The following is a 25715-nucleotide window of genomic DNA, read 5'->3' on the forward strand; positions in this document are numbered from 1 at the left end:
AGCAGTTTAGAGTTTTTCTTTTGCATAAGAACACATAGGGAGCCTGCCCTAAAACCACTCATAATTTTTTAAATATTTGAAGTAAAGCATTGAAACTTTTCCCCTGTGTTCAGAATAGTTTTTTTGTTTTGAAATAAGCAATAAAATTTTTTTTTGACCATTTCATCATTTTTGAGGTACTGTAACCTTAAGGTAACTAATAAATTTTAATGTCCCTTCAGAAGGCACAACAGAGTACAAAGGATTAATTCATACATAAAAGAGTGCCTTTTTATTCAAAGTGAAATGTAAATCAGATTAAAATAATTTCAAACTCAAGTTGTTTCAAAATGTTTGTTTGGGTTCGAGCAGACAATGAAAGATTGTTCATTTAGTATTCTAGTTCTGTAGGTAGTTCAATGAGCTCTTTGTAGATTTGTTGTCAAAAGCACAAATGAAATGTGCATAAAATAAAAGGCACACATAAAGTGATTCAGACAATGAATAAATAATCAACACAATAACATACGACTTTTCTACCTATTTTTTTACAATAAAATTGCTTCACGGTTAATGGTTTGCACAAATAATATTGGTTCTTCTTTAGTTGAAACGAATTGTACCAAATTAATTTTACTGAAGGTGGCAATATTTACCAAGAAAAGTTGAAAAATGAAATACAAAATTGAATTAAGCTCGCTGAAATATGCACAACAATTACTGTGAATTAGGACTATTTACACATATATTAAAAAAATAGTAAGAAAATATTCAAAAAATAGCTCTCAAATTGTATCAAACTGCACAATGAAAAAGGCAACAAAAACAAATCCTGATATACATACATACATACACATGAAGTATTCTCTATCAGTGATAATACTGTTAGTCACAAGCATAGCTACAATTCACCTTCATGGAAGGGGTCGCTTGTACCCCCCCCCCCACTTGATGCACCCCTGCTGTATTTATATATTACTAGAAGCAGAGGCATAGTGAGGAATGTTTTAAGGGAGGGTTTTATTCTTTTGGGAAACAGTATCTAAATTAAAGACTAAATATGTGTGAAAAAAAATATCATGATTTGAAGGGGGGCCATTTTTGAAAATACCCAGTGAAGCAAATCAGCATGCAACTCAAGCAAACTGATCATTACAAAGAAGTTTCCTTTCAAATGTACATATGATTAAAGCTTGCTCAAAACCAGATAATGTTTTTAAAATATAACAAAGCTCATTTTTTATAAAAACCTAAACAAGCACTTGCACCCTAGTTGATAGTGAATGAAATTTAATTTCAATTGTTTCATAAGTCTCTCGAAATATTCTTTGGATATGACTACTAAATGACCAATGGCTCTGGCTAGTCTAATATAGAAAAAAAAAGTTTAAACTATACAAGATCAAAGAACTTCTTTTATTTCATTTGGAAATCTGCAAGCTAAAGTAAAAACCCACAAAACTAGATATAGCAAAAACAGATTTGAATAAAACCTACCGAAGTTCTACTTAATGATTAGAATGGTATTTTTATTTTTATAAAATATCTGAATAACAAAATAGCATTAAAAAAGATTTTTTTTTAGTTAATTAAAAAAAAACCCTAAAAACCATGGTCATTTGATGTTTGATTTCTGCTTTTAAAGTTCATAGACATTGCAAGATAATGTTCATGAGTGACCCAGGTGTGGGGGGGGGGGATTTCTTTGCCATGTTAATGAAGCATCCAATTCTTCACTCAAAATTTTAATCCTTTGCTTTGTAGTGACTTTATCATACTGAGTACTATCGCCAATGTTCTTATTGGCGACAGATAGGAAAATAATTGCCAATATTAGGGACAATAATAAGGGAACAGCACCAAAATATTACAAAAAGGATCAATTTAACCATTTTTAAACCTAAAAGTAAAAGCAAGACAATTTTTTTTCACAAGTAAAAATGAATGGAAAAACTTGAAAACCATGATCACAGCCTGAGTTTAAATGAAGATTTTTAAAATTGAGACGTTTTGATTCAATATAAACAATCTGTATACATATCTACCAGAAAAAAAAAAAGAAAATATAAGAAAGTTGAGTACAAAACAATTACTTACAAAACCATACAAAAACATAATTTACATCTGAAATGTAAGCACATTTTTTTCAAAAATAATTTCATTCAAAAATAGAAGATCCACTGCCATTTCTACATAAGCAAGGTTCCCAACAAATTTTTAGCCAGTCTCTAAGAAACAAATGAACCTAAATTCTAAAAAAATGAAGGATCTTAATCAAAACGTTTAAAGATTAAAATCAGGGATGCACCGATTAATCACCAGGAGTTGGTAATCTGCCACATTACTGGTGATAGATACACGAGAGGAAAATGTCAGCCGATTAAATGGTAGAAAAATTATCGTTTCAATTAAAACGTTTTTAGCTAGAATAAAAACTAAGCTGAATGAATTTATTACAAAAAAATAATAAATAATAATAATAATAATCAATAGATAGAAAATAATGAAGGAAAGGGAAAAGGGAAAATTCCAAATAAAACAGAAATACCAGATTTTTAAAAGGGACTGTTAGGGAAAATGGACCTGTTGGGAGCCCTGCACAAGCAACTACTTTTAAGGGCTTCCATTTCAATACTAAATTAAATAATCTCACACTGTTATTGAGAACATTTGTATTATATTTAAATATGCATATAGTTTCATATTCAAACATTGCACAGTTTTCAAAAAAAGAAAAAAATATTTTTCTGTTTTGAAACATTTAGTACAAGTGCAGGAAAAAAAGTGAGCAACAATGAATAAAAAATATCACATCAATTTACAACGTAACAACAGATCAAATATTGTTCGGAGAAAATAAAAAGGAAAGAAACTATCACCCACGTAATTAATCAATTAATTCAGCATGTAAATGAGATGCATTAGCAGCCCAACACAAATTAGCTGAATTTATGGTTGTTTTCAGTCTTTCTAAAGCTGAAACAGGCACTAGAAAGCTGCCTGCAGGACTACCAAGAGCCAAGGCGGGCCTCTAGTCAGTTTGGTTGCCGAACCCTCTCCCGTCACAAAACTTATAAAATTTATACCACTCTGATTCCGAGGGGGTCCCCCAAAAGAGCCAGACTCCTAGTTCCTGACTAGGCTGACATTGCCTCTTGTTTGCCCTGGCTGCACGAAGCATGACAACAGCATAATTAAACGTGCTACGATGCAAAATTGTACGAAAAAAGTTTAACATCTAATGCTATTCAAGAAAGAAATCAGGCTTTACAATACACATCTAACAAGTACTGGGGGTAAAAAAACAAGTACCAGCACCAATGATTGACAAAAAACAATACTTTGAAAAACTATTTCATATGGCTCATTCTAACTATTTCAATAGCTCAGAAAAAAAAATTTATCACCACAATTTAATACTTTTAAATATATTTAAAACACACAGGTAAAAATTATATATGATACAAATTTGGCACTTCTTAGAAAATAAGTACATAATTTAGATCATTAAGTACTTCGTAAGCTAACTTACTTACACTTTTCTGCACAAACACACTAAAAAACTTTTAGTAAAAGATATGATTTAGCAAAGTAAGCAATTTGCTTTAAAAGAGATAGCATTTAGGGGGAAAAACGTTCCAATTAGTATCTTTACAAAGTTTTTTTTATGCCACATTTTGGCGAAACTAGTTTCTGTTATGTCAGTTTTAAGAAGTGAATATTGGTAGTTTGAATCGCATTGGCAGAAACTCGCCAATTCAACTATTCACTAAAAACATAATACTTTAGAAATGTCTGCAAAAAATGCATTGAAGTCATGCTTTGCAGACACTAACAAATGCTTTTCATCCGTTGCAATAGAAGAAGTCCCGCCTCATTTTTCCAGCAGAAAGTTTCTTGATTTCAGAAATCTATTGCCATTTGTTTTTGATAACTAGATACAATCGATTTTATCAAAATCTTCATTTACTATATCTTTGGCAAGTTAAGTAAGCTGTAAATATAAATTGTGCAAATAGTGTTGGCTTGAATTAACTAGGCTGGAAATGGATAAAAATTTTCAAATGGGTAAGGCAAAAAAGATGTGTGCAAATTTTCAGCAAAAAATAAAACATAAAAAGGATTGAAAATAATGGCCAACATTAGGTTTTTAATTTTTATGCAATTAGTTCACATAGTTGTCAAAAATGAGCAAGCATCACTGAAGCTGATGCAATTGAATTTCGAAATGCCTAAAAAGTTAAGGCTGGCATGTAAAATAATTAAAACGAGTAAATTTTATGCCTAACGCATAAAGTTAAAAGTAAGTATAAAAATTATATATATGTGTGTATGTACGTTATATATCTGGGGTCTGCTTAGGAAATTTCACAGCATCCTTTTTGTGTGGCAAATCACATAATTTTGTGAAAATTGAAATATTTTGAAAGTTCACAATTTATACAGTAATATATCCAGAGTTTCTTTCTGAGTTTTTCCTTTTAGTGTTAATCACAGGGGCAAAATCTTAAGAGGGTGCTTTTAGGAGTATTTTTATTTATTTATTCATTTTATTTATTTATTTTTTTGAGGTTAATATCACTTATAATGGGTTCTTTTTTTCAATCTCTCTATATATATGTAAAAAATAATAGTAAAATAAAAATTAGTGGGTGGGGAAAAAAAAGCCAAGATTGATTTATCGGATATTACGAAGGAAATTATAACCGACAAGTAATGTGTCTTTTGATGAGCACTTTGAGACACGAAGCAAAATTTAACTAATGAAAATACTGAAAATTGAATCTTTTGTTACAATCACACCCCCTTACATCTATTACTAATTTTACATTTTCTCAATTCATTCAATTAGGAATATTTGAAAACACTTATTTTTTGAATGTTAACATGCTGCAATAGATAAAAGTTGCTGCCTGTTTAGTTTAACACTAAAACTTCAATACTCATACAATTTTCTCCCGAACTAGTGTTAAAATGCTTGGAATAATTTTAAATCAAGTTGCTATAAAGCTTAATGCCACTCAATGGCAATAATTTAAAATGGGTAAGAAGCTAAGACAAAAGACCTTACGCGCCAATTTCAAGCTGCAGGGGTTTGTATTTTCAGAGAAATCAGTAACAATAACACTGTTGCTAGCCATTTAACTTTGGCTGTGCGAAAACCAACAAAAAAAGCAACATTGTAAAAACAAAATAACTGATTTGATTTAAAGTTAATATCTTTTTAAACAAAATACATAAGTAAGAAGCATAAGTAATATTAATTGCATCCGCAGACAACATGTAAGGGCAGACCCCCCGCCCCCCTCCGCTTTTTTTTCAGAATTAGCAGATCAGATCAGTAATAAGCTGATCCCCCCTCATTTAATTGCAAAAAACGTTCTAAAATTTTTCTGGTTATGCACCGAAATAAACATTTTAATTTGAGACCTGCTTTTTCATTTTAGAGTTTGTGAAAAGTCCATGTGTTTGATAGGAAACTTTATGAAGGCCCCAGTTTGAACAGGACTATTGTGAAATATTTGGATCCAAATTTTGTTTGGCCAGACCTCTCCCTGCATAGACACATACATATTAGGATGTGCAAAGGACACATATGAGGGTTGATCCATTAGTAAGGTTCCCATAAATCTTACACATATACAGTACAGCCTATTCTGATTGAAATTTACATTGTTGGAAAGAAAAAACATTTCTCTACAGTAGGAGCCGCTTCATGTGATCATGGTTAATGTTATTGTTCACTTTATGTTATCAAAATCACGAAGTCCCGGAACACTTGTATGTTAACACGTTAAAAAAGTTGGCTATTGTAATCAGCGTCTTCGTTTATTGTTATAACTTTTTTATTTCTCAATTAACAGAAATACATAGGCAAACCCTGACGAGACTAACTTTCTGTGTAGCATTTTGTGGTTTTCAATAGCAGTTGAAAAATTTTCTTGGAATGAAGCTACAGAAAGTTCGCCACAGTGACCACAGACTCCCCCTAAGAAAACTTTCTTTTGCACCTAAAAAAATTCAGTCCCTGGACATGGCATTGATGTAGGATCTCCATTGTTGCCATTGCTTTGTAAACTATTAAAGAATTGATTGAAAACAAAGCGAAGTTAAATTAAAATTTAAACAAGCAAAACCATGCTGGAAAAGATAGAAAAGCTGAATGTGCTTTGAAACTGGTTTACGAATGTCAGGGAAAACGGTCATATTTTACTTTCACCTATTACTATGTGATTAAAAATTGCATAATTTCGTTTTAACTTTTTATAATTCAGATATTTCCATTATGTTAATTTAATAATTTATAATTTGAAACTGCGTTTAGTTGAGTCATTGCGATTTTAATTTGAGGTTGCCAAAATAAATGCACCTTAATTGGAAAAAAATCATTATTTTGTGTCTCCTGGATTCTTTTCGGTTATTGTTATCAGTCGGTTATTTGTTATCAAATTATATTTGTCCCAAAGTGATCACTTTAAGTGGCGCCTAATGTATTTTGATACATAATCAACATATTTTTCTGTGCATTATTATCGACGGTGCCTTAACTTAAATATTGAGTGTCACAGAATTCCACCGTCAGAGTGGGACATGACAGTCAACAAACCACCTCCTTCTTTATTGCAGTTCAGAGCTTGAATCTAGTGATTGCCACTTGTTTCCTTAGTTTAAGGAACATTTTGAGGGCCAACATTTTCAAAGCGACAACGAAGTCAAAAAAAAAGCGGTGTAACACTTCATCGATGGGTTAGCGGTGGAATTCTGTGACACTCGATACAGAAGTTAGGGCACTGTCGAGAATCTAGTGATTGCCATTTGTTTCCTTAGTTTAAGGAACATTTTGATGGTCAACATTTTCGGAGCGACAACAAAGTCAAAAAAGCATTGCTTCATCAACAGGTTAGCGGTGGAATTCTGTGACACTCGATACAGAAGTTAGGGCACTGTCGAGAATCTAGTGATTGCCACTTGTTTCCTTAGTTTAAGGAACATTTTGATGGTCAACATTTTCGGAGCGACAACAAAGTCAAAACAGCATTGCTTCATCAACAGGTTAGCGATGGAATTCTGTGACACTCAATACAGAAGTTAGGGCATTGTCGACAATAATGCACAGAAAAAGATGGCGATCATGTATCAAGAGAGACCTTTTTTCATTCCAACAATGTAAATTTCAATGAGAATAGACAGCGCTGTATATTTGTAAAATTTTTGTGAACCTTACTTTAGGATCGACCCTCGTATGATAAGACATTCATTTCGGAAATTTTAAGGAAAATATAAATACTACTTCTAAAGCAGAAAATAATACTAGGATTATGTTGTACACAATTCCATAACAATCACTTCTAATGAAGTATTTAAAAAAAAAATGATTTTAACAAAATTGGAAGACAGTTCCAAATTAAAGTTGCAGTTCCTCCAGTCAAATTAAAAAAGTTCTGGGAGGTAAATAGCTCCATTACTGGTCACTTAAAATACATAAACATACCATTTTAAAATAAATTAGTCACATTAAATCAAATTAATTTATTATCATCTGATTTTCAAGATGCAATTTAGCGAGCTTGAAGAGAAGCTCTGGGGGAGAAACCAAAGCACCAGAGAGATAGAATCACCCTCGTTTGTAGAAATTAGAGTGTGTACCATTTTGCAAGAGTGGTGCCGACACTAGGGAGCTCGGTTCCTCTTCCATCTTGGAGCTGTCCTGTGGCACGATGGTGAAGAGGCTGATATGGAGGTGGGAGCAGATCTGGCGGCAGACAATCGTACTGTAGTGGAGGAGATTGCACGCTGAATACACCTGTGGAAAAAATTAAAAGTACGTAAGTGGAACAGGTTTTCTCAAAAGAATTAAGTACAAAACTGCTTTAACATTCATGATACATTGGAACAACATGCAGATAACAAAAGTAAATACGCAATGTAGTTAACGGCAGGGGCGAAAGTTGCAAAAACTCTTAAGATGCAGGGTTGGCAAAAAACCGGGTTTTTAATTAAAAAAAAGCGCCCATGGACCGAGGGGTTTTTTGAATAAAACCCAAAAAAACCCAACTGAAGTTGGGATTTTTTGTCTTTTTTTAGGGAAAATGTGGGGTACTTGTAACATATTGTAGCATAAGTATATAGACAAAATGCAAAAATTGTCTTCGGGTAAAAAAAGCTGGAAAACTAGTTAAAATTCAGCAATTTCTGAAGAAAAGTATAAAAGACGAAAAAACCCAAGAATGATATAGTTTCAGATTTTTTTAATTTTCATTATTACCAACAGTTAAGGCAAAGATACTTCTCGAGTGATAAAATCTATTGTTTGTTTTTAATTACTACATTTTTTTTTTTTGCATTTTACTTTAATGTATTTCATTTTGTTATGTAGAACCTCAAGTAATTTAAATCCCTTTTTACTGAATTCCAGCTTAATTAAAACATTTCTTTGAATTTTATATTGCCCGTTTTTCTATTTCTGCGTACAGAGTAAGAAATATTAAACTTTTTCATAAGATAATGAAAATACTGTACCTGTTGACCGTTTGAAAAATCTGTTTATTTCTAAAAAATGTACCTTGTGTTTATTCGAGATTTGTGATGTGTTGGTTAGCAGAAAATAATTCACATGAAAGCATTTTGACTAGATTAGTTTTCTCTGTACAATCTACAAATATTGAGAAAATCAGACGTGACAGGACTTGGTCAAGATAATATTGAGTTATTTATTGACCAGTTAAAGAAAAAAGTTAAATATATTTATTTAAAATCTTGAGTATTTTTTTAATGCCGTTAAGAGTTAAGAAATACTATTAAAGTTCAAAATTCATTTTTTATGTTCATTGTCTGTGGTGAAGAACAAATAAAAAATAAGTTTAAATTGTAAAAGTATTTAAACTAATTAATTTTTTTAAAAACTTCTAAGAAAATTTTTAAAAAAAAACCAAAAGTGGGCTAAATAATGGGGTTTTTTTTTAAATGGGTTTTTTCAAAAAAAAAAAACCATTGGGTCCAATTCGGCCAACCCTGTTAAGATGTAAGTTTTCAAAATAAAAAGACGCATGTCCCAAATTTAGCTTTTGGAGAAGTAAAAGGGTTTGAATACAATTTTAAAATAAAAGCTTATTTTACACAAGTGTTCAAAAAAAGAAAATATAATTTAGCACACTGAGGAGCTGTGATGATTGCTGAAGAAATAAAACTCGATCATTATCTTACTTTATTCAAAAACTATTTATTTTTCATCACTAGGTACAGGTTTCCTTTGTTATACAATCCTATGGCACAAATTAAATAAAAAAGCAAACTGGTAGGATTTTTCTCCGATTGCACTCATACACTCATTATTTATTAGCTTTTACCTCATGTCTTCTTTCATCACACAGTAGAACCTATACATGAAACGCACCACCGGTTCAGTCATTCCATCTAAAGACTGCAGTTTCTAGCTTATCAGCACTCATCAGCGCGTAATAGGAGTGACTGAGCCGGAGGTGGAAAAACCTCTTAAGGAAGCCAAGAGTGCCAAACAAACATTTTTTTTGAAAGTTGTAAATTTGATCTGGATAATCTGGATATCCAAACAAATAAACAAGGTTCTACTGCACTTGGAGGGGGGGGGGGGATCAGGGCTTGATAAAACAAAATTGCTAAGCTTAAGTTTCCCCTCTGCACAAAAATGACTGAAAACTGGGCTTCAGAACTGAGTTTCTGCTTTTACGTATAATTTTAAATAGACTGAAAACACCAGAACTAGTTCAATAAAATTTGGTCTTACTCTGTTGCAATGTTCTTTTATAGCAATTAATTCCATGATGCGATAAAATTGGTAACAACTAACCATCCTTATTTACTGAGAATTGCAGAGCAAACATTGTAATAGACATATAGGGATGCTGTACATATAGGGTACAGCATCCCTATATGTTGGGGAGAGAAAGAAAACAGATAAACTTTTATCTGATATCTAAAGTGACACTTACAGAAATAATTCCTTGTTGCATTAGTAAGTTTTGTTTTAATGTGCGAAAAATGTGCAGAAAATTTCCCTACCCATAAAGTAGGGAGCACCGAAATAAGACTGAGCTTCTTCTAACTTCAGATGTTATTAAGGCCCCGAGTGTGATAATGTTCCGACAATACAACATGCTTTAACACACAACAAACTTTCTCCACCAATCATTAAATTTCACAAATTTTATGGTGTTGTCTTTACATGCAAGTTGTTGAAAAACTACTTGGTTATGTCTTATCTATTTCCTTTCAAAAACAGCAGAAAATTCTTGGCCATTAAATTTTTAAATGTTTTAAGAATTAATTAATGGCATGCTTATGAGAATCACATTGTTACTGTCACTCCATTAACACAGGATTTCAAAGTGTGCTTAGTTTCACATTTAAAAAAAAAAAGAGATGTTGAAAATAATGTTTCCTAATGAATCAAATAGACATGGCAATCCTATGGCATGTCACAATTTATTTCATATCCAGGGGGGGGGGGGCGGTAAGGATTTCAATCTGTTAGCCAGTAAATGAGCCAAATTTTCAAAGTCTTAGCCAAAGATCAATTTTAACATATTTTAAGGGTGATTTTTTTTTAAATTTCAATAAGCATACAAAATTTAATAAAATATGCAATGCAAACATTTATATTTTATATGTGCAGCACACACTTAAGTTAAATAAGAAAGAACAATAACACTCGCATGCATTTAAAATGTAGCTAAAATAATAAAAGTGTATAAAAAAAGCATGTAAAAGCTAAAAAAGGATTGTTCATTATTGAAAATGCATTACACACATATGCAAGTAAATGGTGCAAACAAATTAACTGAAACAAATCAAGCAAGGTTACATCAAAAATGCATAGGAGAGATGATTTTTTTTTTTTTTTTTTTTTTTTTTTTGAACAAGACTGGTCTGGTCACTCAATTATGCATAAACATTGTGTAGATATAGAAATTCGTAAGTAGTGTAGATTTAAAAATCAGGTTTCAAGTAGTCAGGCTTTGGTGACCATGGAAGGTTTCTTGTCATTGCAGGGAAGGGGAAGGAAGAAATACAGATATATATATAAGAGGAAATCCTCAAAGGTATAGTACATTTAATAAATATTATTAAACAGTTTCTGATGAATATTATACTAGGTTGAGTCATAAATTTGTTGTATTTTCATCTACAAAAGTACTTTTTGACAGTGCCTATTCACGAGCCCCAGTTGGTGGAGGCGTCGATTGATGGTACTTTGGGAAGGACCAAGTTCTGCTGATAATGCTCGGGTGCTAGAACTCGGCTGGTGTTGGATAGCTTCCAGCAAAACTTCATTATCGACAACAGATGGCCACCCAGACTTTGGTTTCTCTTAAAGGGTCGTATCACCTTCTTTAAAACGCTTAAACCAATTTTGAGCAGTGAGCTCATTCATAGAACTTGGACCCTCAACATCATCAATTTCTTTTGCTGCTGCCCTTGCGTTAAGACCTTTTTTCCAGAGGAAACGGAAAATAACACAAATTGCTAGCTTATCCTCCGCTATTTCAAGAGACTGCAACGTTTAAACAGGTACAGTAAAATCGCAGCAACTGAATAAGGTCAAACTCCGTTCTACCATTTTAGATCAGCTGCGCAGGAACTGTAATTTGCATGTGTTACGTTCAGGCCTGCCAATCCAGGACAGGGAAAATTTCTTATATAATTAAAAACTGAGCGTATCTATGTATGTCCAAGCTTCTTCTCCCGAACGACAGTGAACTGACCATCGAACCAGGTATCGATAGATTCGTCATCCTCCCGTCTTCATGTTTGTCTATTTAACATAATCCTCCGATAATAATGAGCGGAGATATCAATTAAAAACTATTAATTATGACTCTTAGATTTCAAAATCAAATCCCTATTTTTCGAAGGCTTTCCTGCATTCAAATGATTATTCAGTGTTTCATCTCCACTTTCCGCAACAATGCTTTTATTAAAATGTATAGCGGTGAAGAAAATCATTGAGGTGAAAGCTCTGTTGCCTTTTTTTTTCTCGAATATGAACAGGTAAAAATCTTGTTTCTGTTTTGGGGCTTTCCCTGTAATCAGAGGATTTAAAATGTTTACTTTTTGGGGGTTTTTCACAATCTGCCGCAAAATTTCACTGACTTTTTTAAAAATTTTTTTTTGGTTCAAGCCCGAGTGTTGAACTCGCGTCACTTGACATAACTTTTATTTTCGAGGCGGACCGTGCAAAGCCGGGCGACGCAGCTAGTATGAAAAACTTTTGACTCAACTTGGTACAAGTATTGTGCAGCATACTTACGAAACACAGCCACAGGACAATGTACTCATCAATGAAAGTGTTGAAATATTGATTCATGAACAACATGCCAGGCCCCACCAGCACAGAATCCAGATATTCAACTTCACTTTTTGTCATGTGAGCGATCTATGCGGAAAAAGAAAATTAAATAACAGCCATTTTATGTGTAATACAACTCAAAAGTGAGCAGACTGCATTATTTACATGGGTGCAATCTGCCATAGGATTTACATCAGCTAAAATAGATATTTTTCTCCAAGGACTGGAATTCTTAAAGGCAAAACATCCTTCTTTGCACATACAGCATAACAATATAGAAAAATTTAATTTCTTTCTGTCTTATCTTTTTGTTAAAACTAGCTACAGAAAAATAAATTGCTACAAGTTGTTGTTTTACAAGGTCATTACAGGACATTGAATTGCAGTCAGGGTTCATACTCAATTTGGATGAAAAATTTCATGACTTTTACAAGACTTCAATGAAAATTTTCATGACCTCATTACACGAAGAGAATAGCACTATTTAATCTCAAACTTGCTAATTTTTGGAAATGAGCATTAGCAAAACTTTTACATGGAATGCCACAGTCTCATTGAAGCACTTACTCATAATGGAAAAAATATAAGTTTACACTTAAAAAACTAAACTATTCTTATTTGTCTTCATCATAAATTTAAGTAAAGTAAAAATGCAGTGAAACAAATATGATGATGCTTAAATGTCTTTTTTTTTTATATATATATAAACAGGTGGTGTCTACAGTGCATTTAATCATCCACATAACTTGACAGTATTTTGGTTCTTTAAAGTAAAGCCACATAGTTATTTTTTTATGTTTCTAAACCAGATCTTTTTTGAAAAAAAACATTCAACTATGAATCAATCTTTTGATTCAAAAGTATACTTGTTTTGTTTACTTATTTGCACATTTTCAAAGGCATATAAATTATTAGGTTCAGAAATTCCAGAACATGTTTGATTCCTGACTTTGAACGTAGCAGTGGGGCGCATGGATTAGTTTTGCAGGTAATATGTTGGGCACTACTGTTTTAGAGAATTAGAATTCCTCTTTTTCTGTATTCTGTCGCCTGACTAAATATCCTTATTTTCTCAAACTTTCAACAAATTAAGATAAACTTTGATAAATTTAATAACCAAGTTCCTATGTATGAGTGATGCAATCGAACTCGGATGCAATTGAATTGCTTTTTTTTTTTGAGTGGGCGGGGCAAAACTAAGAACATAAATTTCACTACTACAATATTATGGAACATAAGAAGTGTTGAAAATAACAGCAAATTCAAAATAAGTGAAACCATTGCAATGTGGGGTAAAAGTGAACACATTTTTTGCAATGTGGTTTTATTGCAAAGCAGTAAAACCACATTGCAAAAAAAGGCACGCGGCTGCTTCAGAAATGGATGCAATGAGATTTCAAAATTCAGATTTGATTTTGGGATCGTTCAATTTTCCACTTTTAATAGCTCTTATATGCTATACTGTTAAATCACTCAAGATTTCTAATGCTCCCTCAGTTACTGTTACTTTCTCTTTGTTCAAGACATTTTTCCATGACTTGAAATTAATTTCCATGACTTTCAATGAAAGTTTCAACTTTCCATGACTTTTCCAGGTCTGAAATTGGCTAATATTTTTTCCATGACTTTCCAGGATTTCCATGACCCGTACGAACCCTGTGCAATAGAACTTCATTATACTGTGTGAGCAGGAGGACATGTTTTCTACCCATGTTATACAATATAACCAGGGTGTAATGAAACCTTATTTTTACGAAATGTAAATTAATGACAGTAATACAACACAGTACTATACTCTACTGAACTAATATATGACACAGTCAGAGCTACAATCAATCAAATTCATTTTGATTCCACTCACAATAGCTCTGAACCAAACAGATTTTGGCAACAAAATGTTAGGTTCATAAATGAAACTTTCAGAGCTTAAGTGGATTAAATCAATCCACTTTATATGATGTATGTATACTTCTATATGTCTCATACATATAGAACTATATACCATGCTTTTATCAGCATTTTTTTTTTCTTTTTCAGCTGCATTAACACAATAAAAATAAATTTTCAATATTTTTTATCTTTCTCTTAAAAATCCTAAACACAAAGAGAAATTTATTAAAAAAAATTATATTTCAATTGTTTCCTTTAAAAATCTGTTTTTTTTTTTTTTTAAATCATTTCATTTTATTTTCCAACTTCTTTTATGTTTTGTTTACCTTTTAAGGTTTTAATAGCTCATCAGAATATTATGACTCTTCTAGTGAAAAAAAAAAAGGAACACAGAATATGAATTGAAAAAAAGAAAAGAAATAAAAACACATTTATAACCGAAAAGCAATTACTGTGAAAGCCTTTATTTCTTGGAAGGCTTTAGTTTTCGCGAACTCATTGTAATTGTGAAAATTTAAGCCTCACGAAATCTTTTTCTTTCTAACTTTGGTTACGCTCATTAAAAAGTTACGACATTTTCAGCACACCAATTCACCAATATCTTCATTTTTGCGAAAATAAGTGCTTTTGCAGTAACTTGATGCAAGATTTTTCAAGCAAAAACTACTCACCACCAATTTATTGGTGACCTTGGAAGCCACCATTCCAAATGCTAAGATATAGAGGCAGGGGTGGTGCTCGTAGATGTTGGACACAGACTTCTGATAGATGACAAAGGCTGGCACCACCACCAGGGCCAGGGGGATGATTGGAGAAAAGATGCTCGAACCCTAGGACATCAATAATAAATGTCACACAAGTTTTCAGCTAAAAAAACTTGTTTAATGTATTACTTTTGGAACAGTTGAAATCATTTTTCATACGCACACATGAAGTACGTTTAGCTTAACTTGAAATAGGTAATTTTTGCAGAAAAAAGTTAGCCACATATGCAGACTTAGATAAAATGAAAAGCTTTCTGCGAACACAAATCCTAACTGGAAAATTTTCTGCAAATAATTATTTTGCCTAACTCACCCTTGAATAAAAAATTAAATTTATATTCAACTATGAAAGAGACAAAAAAAAAAGTGCTTTAAATCTTTTAATTTTTTTTTTTACAATAACATAGTTTGCTTATTTTTCACCAACTGAAGAAAACTGCCAAAACCATTATTTTTTTTACACATGTGCTTTAAAAGGCTTTAACAGAAATAAACTCTGGGATTTTCTTAAAAATTCCCTTTAAAAAAAAGAAAAAAAAATTTAATCAACGTTAGCAGTTTGAAAAAAAATTTCTGCAGAGCCAAAAAATTTCTGTGAACGCCGTTCGCGCGTTCGTCTATATTATGCAAGACTGCACATATGAAGCAAAAGTGGATGAAACGCCAGAAATGAAAATTTGGAAATGAATACGACAAATGATAGGAAAAATTTGTCTCATTCCTGAATCAATTTTGTTTTTTCAAAGTTGCTCTAAAAGACTGTTTGAAACACCACGACATACATTTGCCCATTTCACTGCAATTTGTTCCTGATATGAATTGTTTTACTTCTCACTATGTTTATATTGACTTGTACTTTTGAATACTAAAAGACATATCATCCAAATAACGTATAATCTCATGCAAACTTTTTCCAATAAGTTAAAGCTAAAGTTGTGAAAATCGTAAATGCAATGATACAGAATCTTTCCACTGTTTTCTTATTATTTTCGCTTAATATTTTGGAAAAAAAAATTCAAAACCATCTAGCACTGAATCACAACCAAAGTTCAAATTTCTAACAGTAATACATTGGGGTCAGTATGAAGTGAAAGCCCAATAAGTAAGGTATTCCCGTAATTATAAAAGTAGACACATTGATTTATTAAATGTTCAGACTTACAGATTTAAGACTGAACAGTATAATGCCAAATAAATCTGAAATTTGTTCAATAAATTAGGATAAGCAACAGCATGCAATGATATATACTTACATCAGTTAATAGTACTTTTCCATTAAGAGTACGACAACACCATGTATGCTTTTTGCACTACAATATTATAATTTGTTTTTTTTCCTTCCCCTTGATTCAAGTGCATGTTTTACAAAACTCAGCATCAATAGAACTTAGTTTCTGGCTAGACATTAGATGCTCGTTTCATCTTCTCAGTTTTTTTTTTTCCTTATACATGTTTTAAGTTTGATTTATCGTTTCACTGCGCTTTCTTCGGTATTTTATACCTTTCCTGAAAATGTGTAGATGGTGATGGTTATGGTGCCGTACTAAGCACTAATTAAGTATCTGCAGCGGAGTTCTAAATGCGAAATTCATGAATTTCGCAATAACTTATTTCTTTGATTTGTGGCTTAACTTACTGTTCAACTTACCGTAGTCGTTTCGTAAATAATTGGTCTAACCTTGGTGAGTGAATGTTTTTTAAAAAATTCTTTACTTAAAATTAATAAATGCAGTTACCACCAAGGGCGCCCATATGCAAAATTATAGGGGGGGGGGGGAAGCTCAAATATTTTCTCCATGGTTTAGCAGGATATTTTCCCTGTAGAAACTGATTTCAGTAGATTAGAGTTATTAAAATTTGACATTTTTAATAACTTATTAATTGCTGGAGAAAAAATGGGTTACTAACCGGTTGCTCACCAACCAATGTTTCATCGAACGCCTTCAGTTGATCGCAGGTTACCTGCACAGACATGGCGCAGATGAATAACACGCAGGTCAAAAATACTTATAATTAGTCAAAAATGTCAAGCGGTTCAATCAATCAGCTTAACTTGCAGTCGGCCGGTAGATCAACCAGTGAGGCCGACAGAACGACATCAGTAACAACCAGTTAACAGGTAGATCTCATAGAACCTTGTCACCGGTTGACTAGGGGTGCAACATCGATGTTGATGTTTTACTTTTGATGTTTTTGGACCATCAATGTTTTGGTTTCGATGTTGATGTTTTTGAATTTCAATGGAAAATGATCATGAAATTTGCTCCAATTTTCTCTCCAGGTAATAAAATTTACTTATGTAGTTGCCAATAATAATAATAATAATTTTTTGCATCATTTTATAAGATCAATTTTTCTGTGTCGAGGATGATTTTTGGGAAGATCACTACAAGATAGTAGAAGATTAACTAGAGAGTGAGGAAGAGGTCAAAGCTATTGGAAGTACCTGACACTGGTAGTCTGGTGCCAGAAAATGCAGTCTATTTCAAGGCTCCAGTAATTAAACTAAAGGAAAATCCTATACGTTACTACGGTGAAAATTATAACTTTAAAAATTCAGAGCTGGTAAAAATTGCTTTAAAGTATTTGATAGTGATAGCAACTCCTGTTCCATTGGAAAGATATGTTTTTCTGACTGGTTGGATAGTCTGCGAAAAGAGAAATGCGCTTCTGTGGAACAAAGTAAACAAACTTCTTTTTCTCCAAAGTGTCAACACCAATATTCGGGGTAACTTATCGATTTCCCCCAATAAGTCGTCACTCTATTACTTACAATTTGTGTTTAATTATTAACTAGCAGTACAACACATATTTCTTCCTCTTAAAAATAATTGTTAGAATTAATTTTGTATTTTTCAAATAATTAGCACAACTTTTTCTCATCATTCAACTGACAGTAAGTGCTATGATACATTTTTTCTTAGATTCTTTTTTGATGTAAATTTACATTTAGTTTCATTCAGTTTAAAAATATTTCCTTATTACTATAACTAGTTGGTATTAATCGGTGCTTGTCTTATTATTAATTTTAGTCCTACTATAATACCAAGATGTTGCGAAATTATTCTTATTAAATTATATTCCTGATTTGAGGTTCAGTATTATCAATATATTCGTCTGGTACGTAGTCTTTTGTATTGCTTAAATGAGTGTAGTATATTCAAAATTGTATGTTATACATTAATAAAAAAAGATCGATGTTTTTTGATCGATGTTCAATACCATCAATGTTTTAATTTCTAACATCGATGTTTTGCCATCGAAGTCGCACCTCTACGGTTAACCAGTCGAGGTTGGCGAATGCACCCAAAATGTGCGAAGGCATTCAACAGTTTATATAGGTGTGACCAAGGGCGCCCATATAGGGGGGGCAAGGGGGGGCTCGAGCCCCCCCCCTTTGAAATTAGAACTTTCTTGCTTTTAGTACTTTTTTCTTTGCAAAAATGTAAAAACATTTCTTCTCCAGCCATTAATGAATTAGTTATTAAAAACGTCAAATTTTAATGACTCTAATCTGTCCTGAAATATTCAGCTAAACCACTGGGGAAATATTTGAGCCCCCCTTGCAACTTTGCATATGGGCGCCCATGGGTGTGACATTAATGAAAAAGCACTGTCAACTCTACAACATGCATATTGGAGTGTTTTTCAAGGTTACAGGGAAAGGAAGGGATCGGGGAAACATAAGGAGGAAGGACTCACTGCCACGGAAGATCCGTTCTTCCCGCTTCCGCCAGACAAGATGGACGTTAGGTAGCCGTAGCAGAGCATCAGGCTCACCAGGAAAGCGATAGTAATGGGGACCAGGCGTAGCTCTGCAGGCATGCCCGGTAGCTGGACGCAAGAGAGAGATGAGGGCCAGATCGAAAGGGCCAGACAACAAATGCAACCCTGCTGCATTTTACTTTCAGTAGAATTTCAAAATTTGATATGTCGCGGAACTGGATGTACCACCAGTATTCTGCCGTGCTAAGCACAGATGTGGTATCTGCAGTAGAGCTCAAAATGAGAAATTGATGATCAAAGTTTTACAGCTCGTTTCTTTGATTTGTGACTTAACTAAATGCTCAACTTGCGGTAGTTGTTTCGTAAATAACTTATCTAAAAACCGTGAGAGAGAATTTTTGTAAAAATCTTAATTTAAAATTAATAAATGTACTTACGCCAAATTTTCTTTTCAAAACCTTTTCATATACTAAGCTATTTTCACCGTAAGTGACAATTACTAGGCATTTTTAGGGGTATCTGCACAGATACGACAAAAATAGCTTAGCAAAACGTGCTCAATGTATCATTAAATAATACTGAAAACATCTGCTTTCATTGGACTTGGCTGTTTCGCTTCATTTCGTTAATACAAATCTCACAGAATCTACCTTCTGAAAGATACCATTTTCAAAACTCCGGACAGTTAAAACTGTAATCCATAACACTTTTCTGTTTTTTATGTTCAAAGAATGTGCTTTTTATAATGTTTTATTTTCTAGATTCATTTTTAGCGAGCATGAAGATAATTTTGACAGCAGACGATACTTAAATAAAAATATTACTGGCAGTAGAATGAAATGCGTTTTTTTTTTTTGCATGAAAGAATTAGATATGAATATTTTACATGCATTTCATTTTTAGAATTTGCATTTTAAATAAACATTTAAATAGAAAAAGCTGAATATTTACTTTAACAATTATGCAAAGTTTTATTAGTTTTTATTATCAACCTGTATCAACTATTCAAAACGGTAAACTAATTTTAATATTCTGTATTACAATAAACTGCTACATTATGAAATATGCTGCTTTACTAAGGTATAAAAGTCGTATCTACAAAAAATACTAAGGAAAAAAGTGGTAACTGCGCAGATACCACTTTAAAGGCTTAGCATTTGTCACTTACGGTCAAATTGCCTTAGCAAACTCCGCAAACTGTGCAGTTACAACTTTTTCTTAAAACTTTTTTTAATATTTCGCGTTCACAAATCGCCAAGAAACTTGACATTTAGGTAAATTAAATTACTAATGACCACCTGGTGACAATAACTCAATTTTGATAAAATGTGCAGATACCACATCTGTGCTTAGCACGGCAGTATTGGGTCCAAGAAGTTTTCTCTTTGTATTAAAAAAAAGTAAGGTCAAAGAAATTGTGAAAGGAAATCTGTAGCGGGCCTGCGCCCAGAAAACCCCATTGCACTTACAGTGTTGAAATTTTGTACACAATTTCTTCGAGCCCCGGTGATTTGCACTTGGGGTTTTGTTTTTAAAATTTTGTATTAGTTTTTTTAATTAATTTTTTTCAGCTCAAATTTCGCATAAATTGCCTCTTAAAGGGGCGAAAAATTACTTGCACTTATAAATATTATGTATCAATGGAAAGGGTGGAATTTTCCATATTCTATGCAATGTGTTTCAATGCTCTAACTCAATTATGGCGGGAGTTATTTGCATTTTAGCTCGAATGTTTTTTAGGCTTAGCTGAAATTTAAGCACTACATTCTTCATTAAATCTATCAGCAAAAAGTGAAGGAATCATCCCACAATTTTCTTTTTGACACCATTGGATAAAGCAACATTTTTTACTCCAGATCTGTCTCGACATATGGTCGAAAAACTAAGCTTCTATCTCCAAAGGAAAAAAGTTACAAGCCGTTTTCATCAAGTTCGAAAAATCTCATCCCCATTCAAATTATTGATGTTTTATTTGGCGTTGCCATAGTTGCGTCCTTTAGATTCGTTTGTTTCATCTTTCTTATTCAAACCTTAAGGGTTTTGATTTTAACGGAAAATCTTAGGCTCAACTCAATTCAAGCCCCGAACTAAAGAGCAAAATATATTACTAGAGACCACGAATATGAAATCGACTTTTCAAACGTACAAAACTGTAGTTTTGCAATGCTGAGGAGCCCCTTACCCCTTACTGCTCTGGAAGTTGGTACAAGTTATTTTGAAACGGGGGAAAGGGTGCTTTTTGTTCCAAAGGGTGTTTAATCTGTTTCTTTCTAACCCCTTCAGACCTGATGTCTGGTATACCGGACATACACTTTAAACAACTGCTAATTATTTAATAATTGATTAAATTACTTGATTTTTTTTTGTAGCTCACTCTTTACATTCTGTTTATTATAATCTGTGAAATAATTTTCTGTTTTGGGATTGACAACACTGATAAATAAGGATTGGGAGATAGAGAGTGGCTCATTTCTTCAACCATGGCTTCTCATCTGAAAAGCGAGGTTTTTTTTTCTGATTTTTAAAAATATATATAATTTTTAATTAATCATTTCAAACATTGTAATATATGTATACTATACTTTGTAATTGTTTGAAGAACATTTTATAATGAAGTTGGTTTGGTATTTTATTGTTTTTTATATGAAATATTTATTTAAAAAATACAAGTTTAATCTGTTTCTTTCTAATTGACCATTTAAATCTTTGAGAATTAAATAAGATTGAGAAGCAATCTTCGGGGGTTGGTAAGCTACAGCGATCAAGCGTCGGAACCCTCTAGCATTTTAAAATCCTGTTCTGCATCACTTGCTAAGCTTAGTGTCACCGACTTCTTTAGCGCCTACTTCTGCTTTGAGCGTTTCAACCAAAACATGAGCGACATTTTTACACATTTTTTTTTTCAAAGTTTTTTTTTCATTAGCTCAGGATCAAAAAAATCAAGTATTGGTAATTATTATCTTATTTTGCATATATAAAACAGTTGCTTGCACAATATAATTATTTGTAAGTTTTTTATAATTAATTACTAATTTTATTAAGCTTGTAACTTGTGTGACAACTGAAATCTCAAACAGTCAAGTACGTTGCAAGCATTAACAATTACATTGTGCATGCAAGAAGAATATGTAAAATAAAATAACATTAAACAATGCTTGATTTTTTTTTATGCTGAGGTAATGAAAAGAAGTTTAAAAAGAAAAATATCAAAAAATGTCACACATGTTATGATGGAACTGACCTATTCAAACTAAGTATGTTCCAGTAAACAAATAAACTCTTGATAGTATTTACCTCCTCCATTCTGGCACTACTAACAAAAAATGCCACCAAGGTACATAAAGTTATTAGTAGTGAAATCCTGTTACAACGAACTTCAAGGGACCACCACACATTTTGTTTGTTGTAGCGGGAATTTCATTGTAATAGAATTCAAATACTGTAAAGTCAGTTACATAGGGACTGAAAACATAGTTCGTTGAAATGGAAATTTCGTTGTATTGGTATTCGTTGTAACGGAATTTCACTGTATTAGTTCTTGGTAGTTGATGACAGTACTGAAAATAGGGTATTTCATTGGCAGATCCATCTTATTTACAGCTTGCTTACAGTCAAATGAAAACAGCATTTTCTAAAGGAAAAAAAACCTGAAAATGATACGCATGTCCATCCGAAAGTGTTGCTATTTAATTTTTATAGTAGAAAATTACTAAACATGCTGATGAATTCAGTAAATATTGTGTTTTTATGTGAGATTATTGATTTAGCATTCAAATCTTTATTCTTCTGATTTAAGACACTATAATTTTAGTATTGTACCTTCAGGAGACACTAATTTTTTTCAAAAATAAAAATTAAGACTTTAATATTTTTTATTTGCACTTTTCTATTTGTTTTGAACCAATTAGTATGAAAATTTTAAAAGTTTATTTTTTAAAGTAGATCTTGGGGCTGTGAGAAGGTGAAAACAATTTCTTTGTGAAGTATTGACCACATGAAAAGAATGTTGAACGCTGACTGAAGAAAAATATTTTACAAACTTTCTGCATTTATATCTTTATGTTAGAGCTCTTTATTTATCAGTTCTGTTCTGCACTGCTACGTTATACCTCTCCTGATTTGATTGGCTACTAGGACAGTATCAACTACTATCAAGGAAAAAAAGTCTCTTCTAACTCCCCATACACAGGATGGTAAAATTGGTAAGAAACTTTAAACATTTTTTCTTTAAACCATTTTAAAGCATCTATCACATATGGGAGAATCTTTACTAATAATAAAGATGAAAGTATGTCAGGATCTCTGAGACGTACATGGCACTTAGACCGTTCGGCCGATTTCATGAAATTTGGCACTGAATTAGTTTATAGCATGGATGGGAGGGAGGGGGGGGGGGGCAACGTGATTTTTAAAAAATTCGATTTTGTTTTTTTCTATTCCAATTTTAAGAACTTTTCATTGAGCAAATTATCACAACGTGGGCAAGTAAATTACCAAATTATGTTAACGTGGAATCATTCCATGGGCAAGCATAGCACATTGGCGAGAAATTCATCATCCAGTATTTGTAAATATACAGGCGAACCAAAAGATCTTTTAATTTTCTACAACAGGGAAAGCCGTGCCAGGTACCACTAGTGATGTAATAAAGGAATTCAGGAATCTAGCAAAATTGGTTTTATGCAAACCAATGCTAAATTTATTTTGTAGAGGTTGTTTACTTTTTGTTATATTAGTTTTTCTCTAAAGTTCATTTTGTAATATTGAATGCCGCGATGAGGTTATTTTTTTAATCATTGATACTGTGCAAAGTTTATAACTTACTATTGGGAAGTGTTTATTTTTGTGATCGTGTATTTTGGAAATTGTCTACCTCTATAGTGAAAGGTCTATTTTGCAATCTCAGGAACAATTTTAACAACAGATAAAGCTGTTTCAGATTGTCTTTTAGCTTCTGAAATGTGTTTAAAGATTACTGGTGGTACATACACTAAAAATTTATGGTTACGCTTATGGCTTTTAAAAACATTGATGAATTTGACATGGTTTTTTTCCTGTAAAATGCAGCAGAGCATTTGCTGTTCTGAGTTAGAGATAAAGGAAAAAATATGTCAGGTATTAGAAAGCAAAATAATTAAGCTCACGAACTTCCAGGATTTCATTTCAAACATTAAAGTTACTAAAATCTCAATAGTGCATTAGTTTCTTCATGAAAAACATTAACAGTTATGTAACTAGTTTTTGAAATGTATGAACATGATCTTGCTTGAAATAGAACCAAGTGCGAAGCACAAAAATATTGGTCGTCTCACTAAAGGATCTCGGAACTCCTATATTTGAATTCTTTAATCTTGCACATGTACTCAGCACTTTCATTCAGTGGTCTAGCAAGAAATTTTTCATGGGGGTTGAACATACGAAATTTTTCGAAATTAAAGGCCAAAAAGTGGCCCTTTTTTAGGCCCTTTCATATGTGTTCATATATAAAATTTGAGTTTCATTAGGGGGGGGGGGGTGACCATCCTATCCCTCTTGCTACACCACTGCTCTCATTTACTACACACTAACTACATCATTGCAGTCTAGCATTTGAGGTAAAATAGCATGCTAATAATAGTATTTCTGGGCTAGGCACTGAATTTTTTTGGCACTGCCAATCTTGCCAGAATGAAAGGGAAAGTGTCCAAAAGCTGCCAATTGAGCTAAAATTTCAAGTCTCAAAATATTCCTCATCAATGGCTGCCTACTTGAACTTATAATGATGTTATTGAATAAATGCAAAAAATATTACGCAATACATTTATATAACAGTGATGCCCCAGACGTATTTTGACATACTGCAAACTGTTACATTTTATTCTTTTCAGCCTTTGCCTGAAAATTTAAGCGTCCATCATGAAATTCAGCTCTACTTATGTACAGTGGCTCCCAAAAGTGTTCGTATACCTTGAAATTTTGTAGTAAAACCAAAATAACGCAAAACTGAATTCGAATATGAAGTCCAATTTTTTTTCACACCATTCCTATGCCATTCTGAATAAAACTCAGTAGTTTTTTTCAAAATATTGCCAGATTTTATTTTTGAAATTTGTCAAAAAACGAAGAGAAAGAGAAAAAATACGCCACAAAAGTCATCGTACACTGAAATATTTTCGAATAAATTCATGATTAAAATTATCACATGTCGTTTTTTTGTTATTTTTGTACTGTGTTGACACTGTAAAGTCATTTAACATTAATTTTATGTTTATTTATTTCCTAATATACTACTTATTATTTTTAAATGGCCGGTATTCGTAAAAAACAACAAACACGATTCGAAATTTGATTTTTTTGCCTCACAGTAGCCATAAATTGGTTTAAAATGTCTCTAAATTAGGTAATTTATACCATTCTATAGTGAAGTGCTTGACAAAATGCTTTACAGACAAGAATCGAATCGGAAACAAGGTAAGAAAAGGTCAACTGGCAAAGTTAACAATGGGTGATCGGAGGTTTACAGTTAAAAAACTTATGAAAAATACACATTTGAGCGCTGAAGAAGTTTCTGCAGAATTGAATGAAACATTTTACGTTTAATTTTCACCTAAAATTGTTCGCCAAGTTCTCTGATTAGCTGGATCAAATGGGATCTCTTCCCGTAGAAATTTTTTCGTTCGTGCGAAAAACAGTAAGCTTACGATTTCCGTCGTAATATCCAATGATAAATAAGCTCAAAACGTTTTGGAACAACGTCTTACTTATAGATGAAAATATATTCAACATTTTGGGTTAAATTGTTGTGTAATTGTAAATAGAAGAAAAAATGAGGAATTTAATCTTAAGAACTTAGTTGGATCAGTTAATCAGGACGGTGAAGGTGTTCTAGTGTGAGGGTGCATTACAGCATCAGGACTTGGAAATTTGGAATTTTTTGATGAATAATGAATTATGCTGTTCCTTTAAATATTTTTAAAAAACAATTTTAGACTATTAACGCAAAATTTGGTAATCGGAAACAACTTTGTTTTTTATCAAGATAACGATAAGAA

General features: G+C 32.4%; 1 protein-coding gene across 1 annotated transcript in view; it reads right to left on the minus strand.

Moving 5' to 3' along the window:
- The window catches only part of LOC129232369 (cholinephosphotransferase 1-like), a 56971-nt gene that overhangs the window by 5990 nt on the left and 25266 nt on the right, over nucleotides 1-25715 (minus strand). The window contains exons 6-8 of the mRNA XM_054866520.1: nucleotides 14866-15024; nucleotides 12266-12391; nucleotides 7627-7783 (exon numbers count right to left, since the gene is read on the minus strand). Of these exons, the coding sequence (XP_054722495.1) occupies nucleotides 7627-7783; nucleotides 12266-12391; nucleotides 14866-15024 (442 nt within the window). The remainder of the gene's footprint in view (nucleotides 1-7626; nucleotides 7784-12265; nucleotides 12392-14865; nucleotides 15025-25715) is intronic.

Source organism: Uloborus diversus, unplaced genomic scaffold (assembly GCF_026930045.1).
Source record: "Uloborus diversus isolate 005 unplaced genomic scaffold, Udiv.v.3.1 scaffold_12, whole genome shotgun sequence".
Lineage (NCBI taxonomy): Eukaryota > Metazoa > Arthropoda > Arachnida > Araneae > Uloboridae > Uloborus > Uloborus diversus.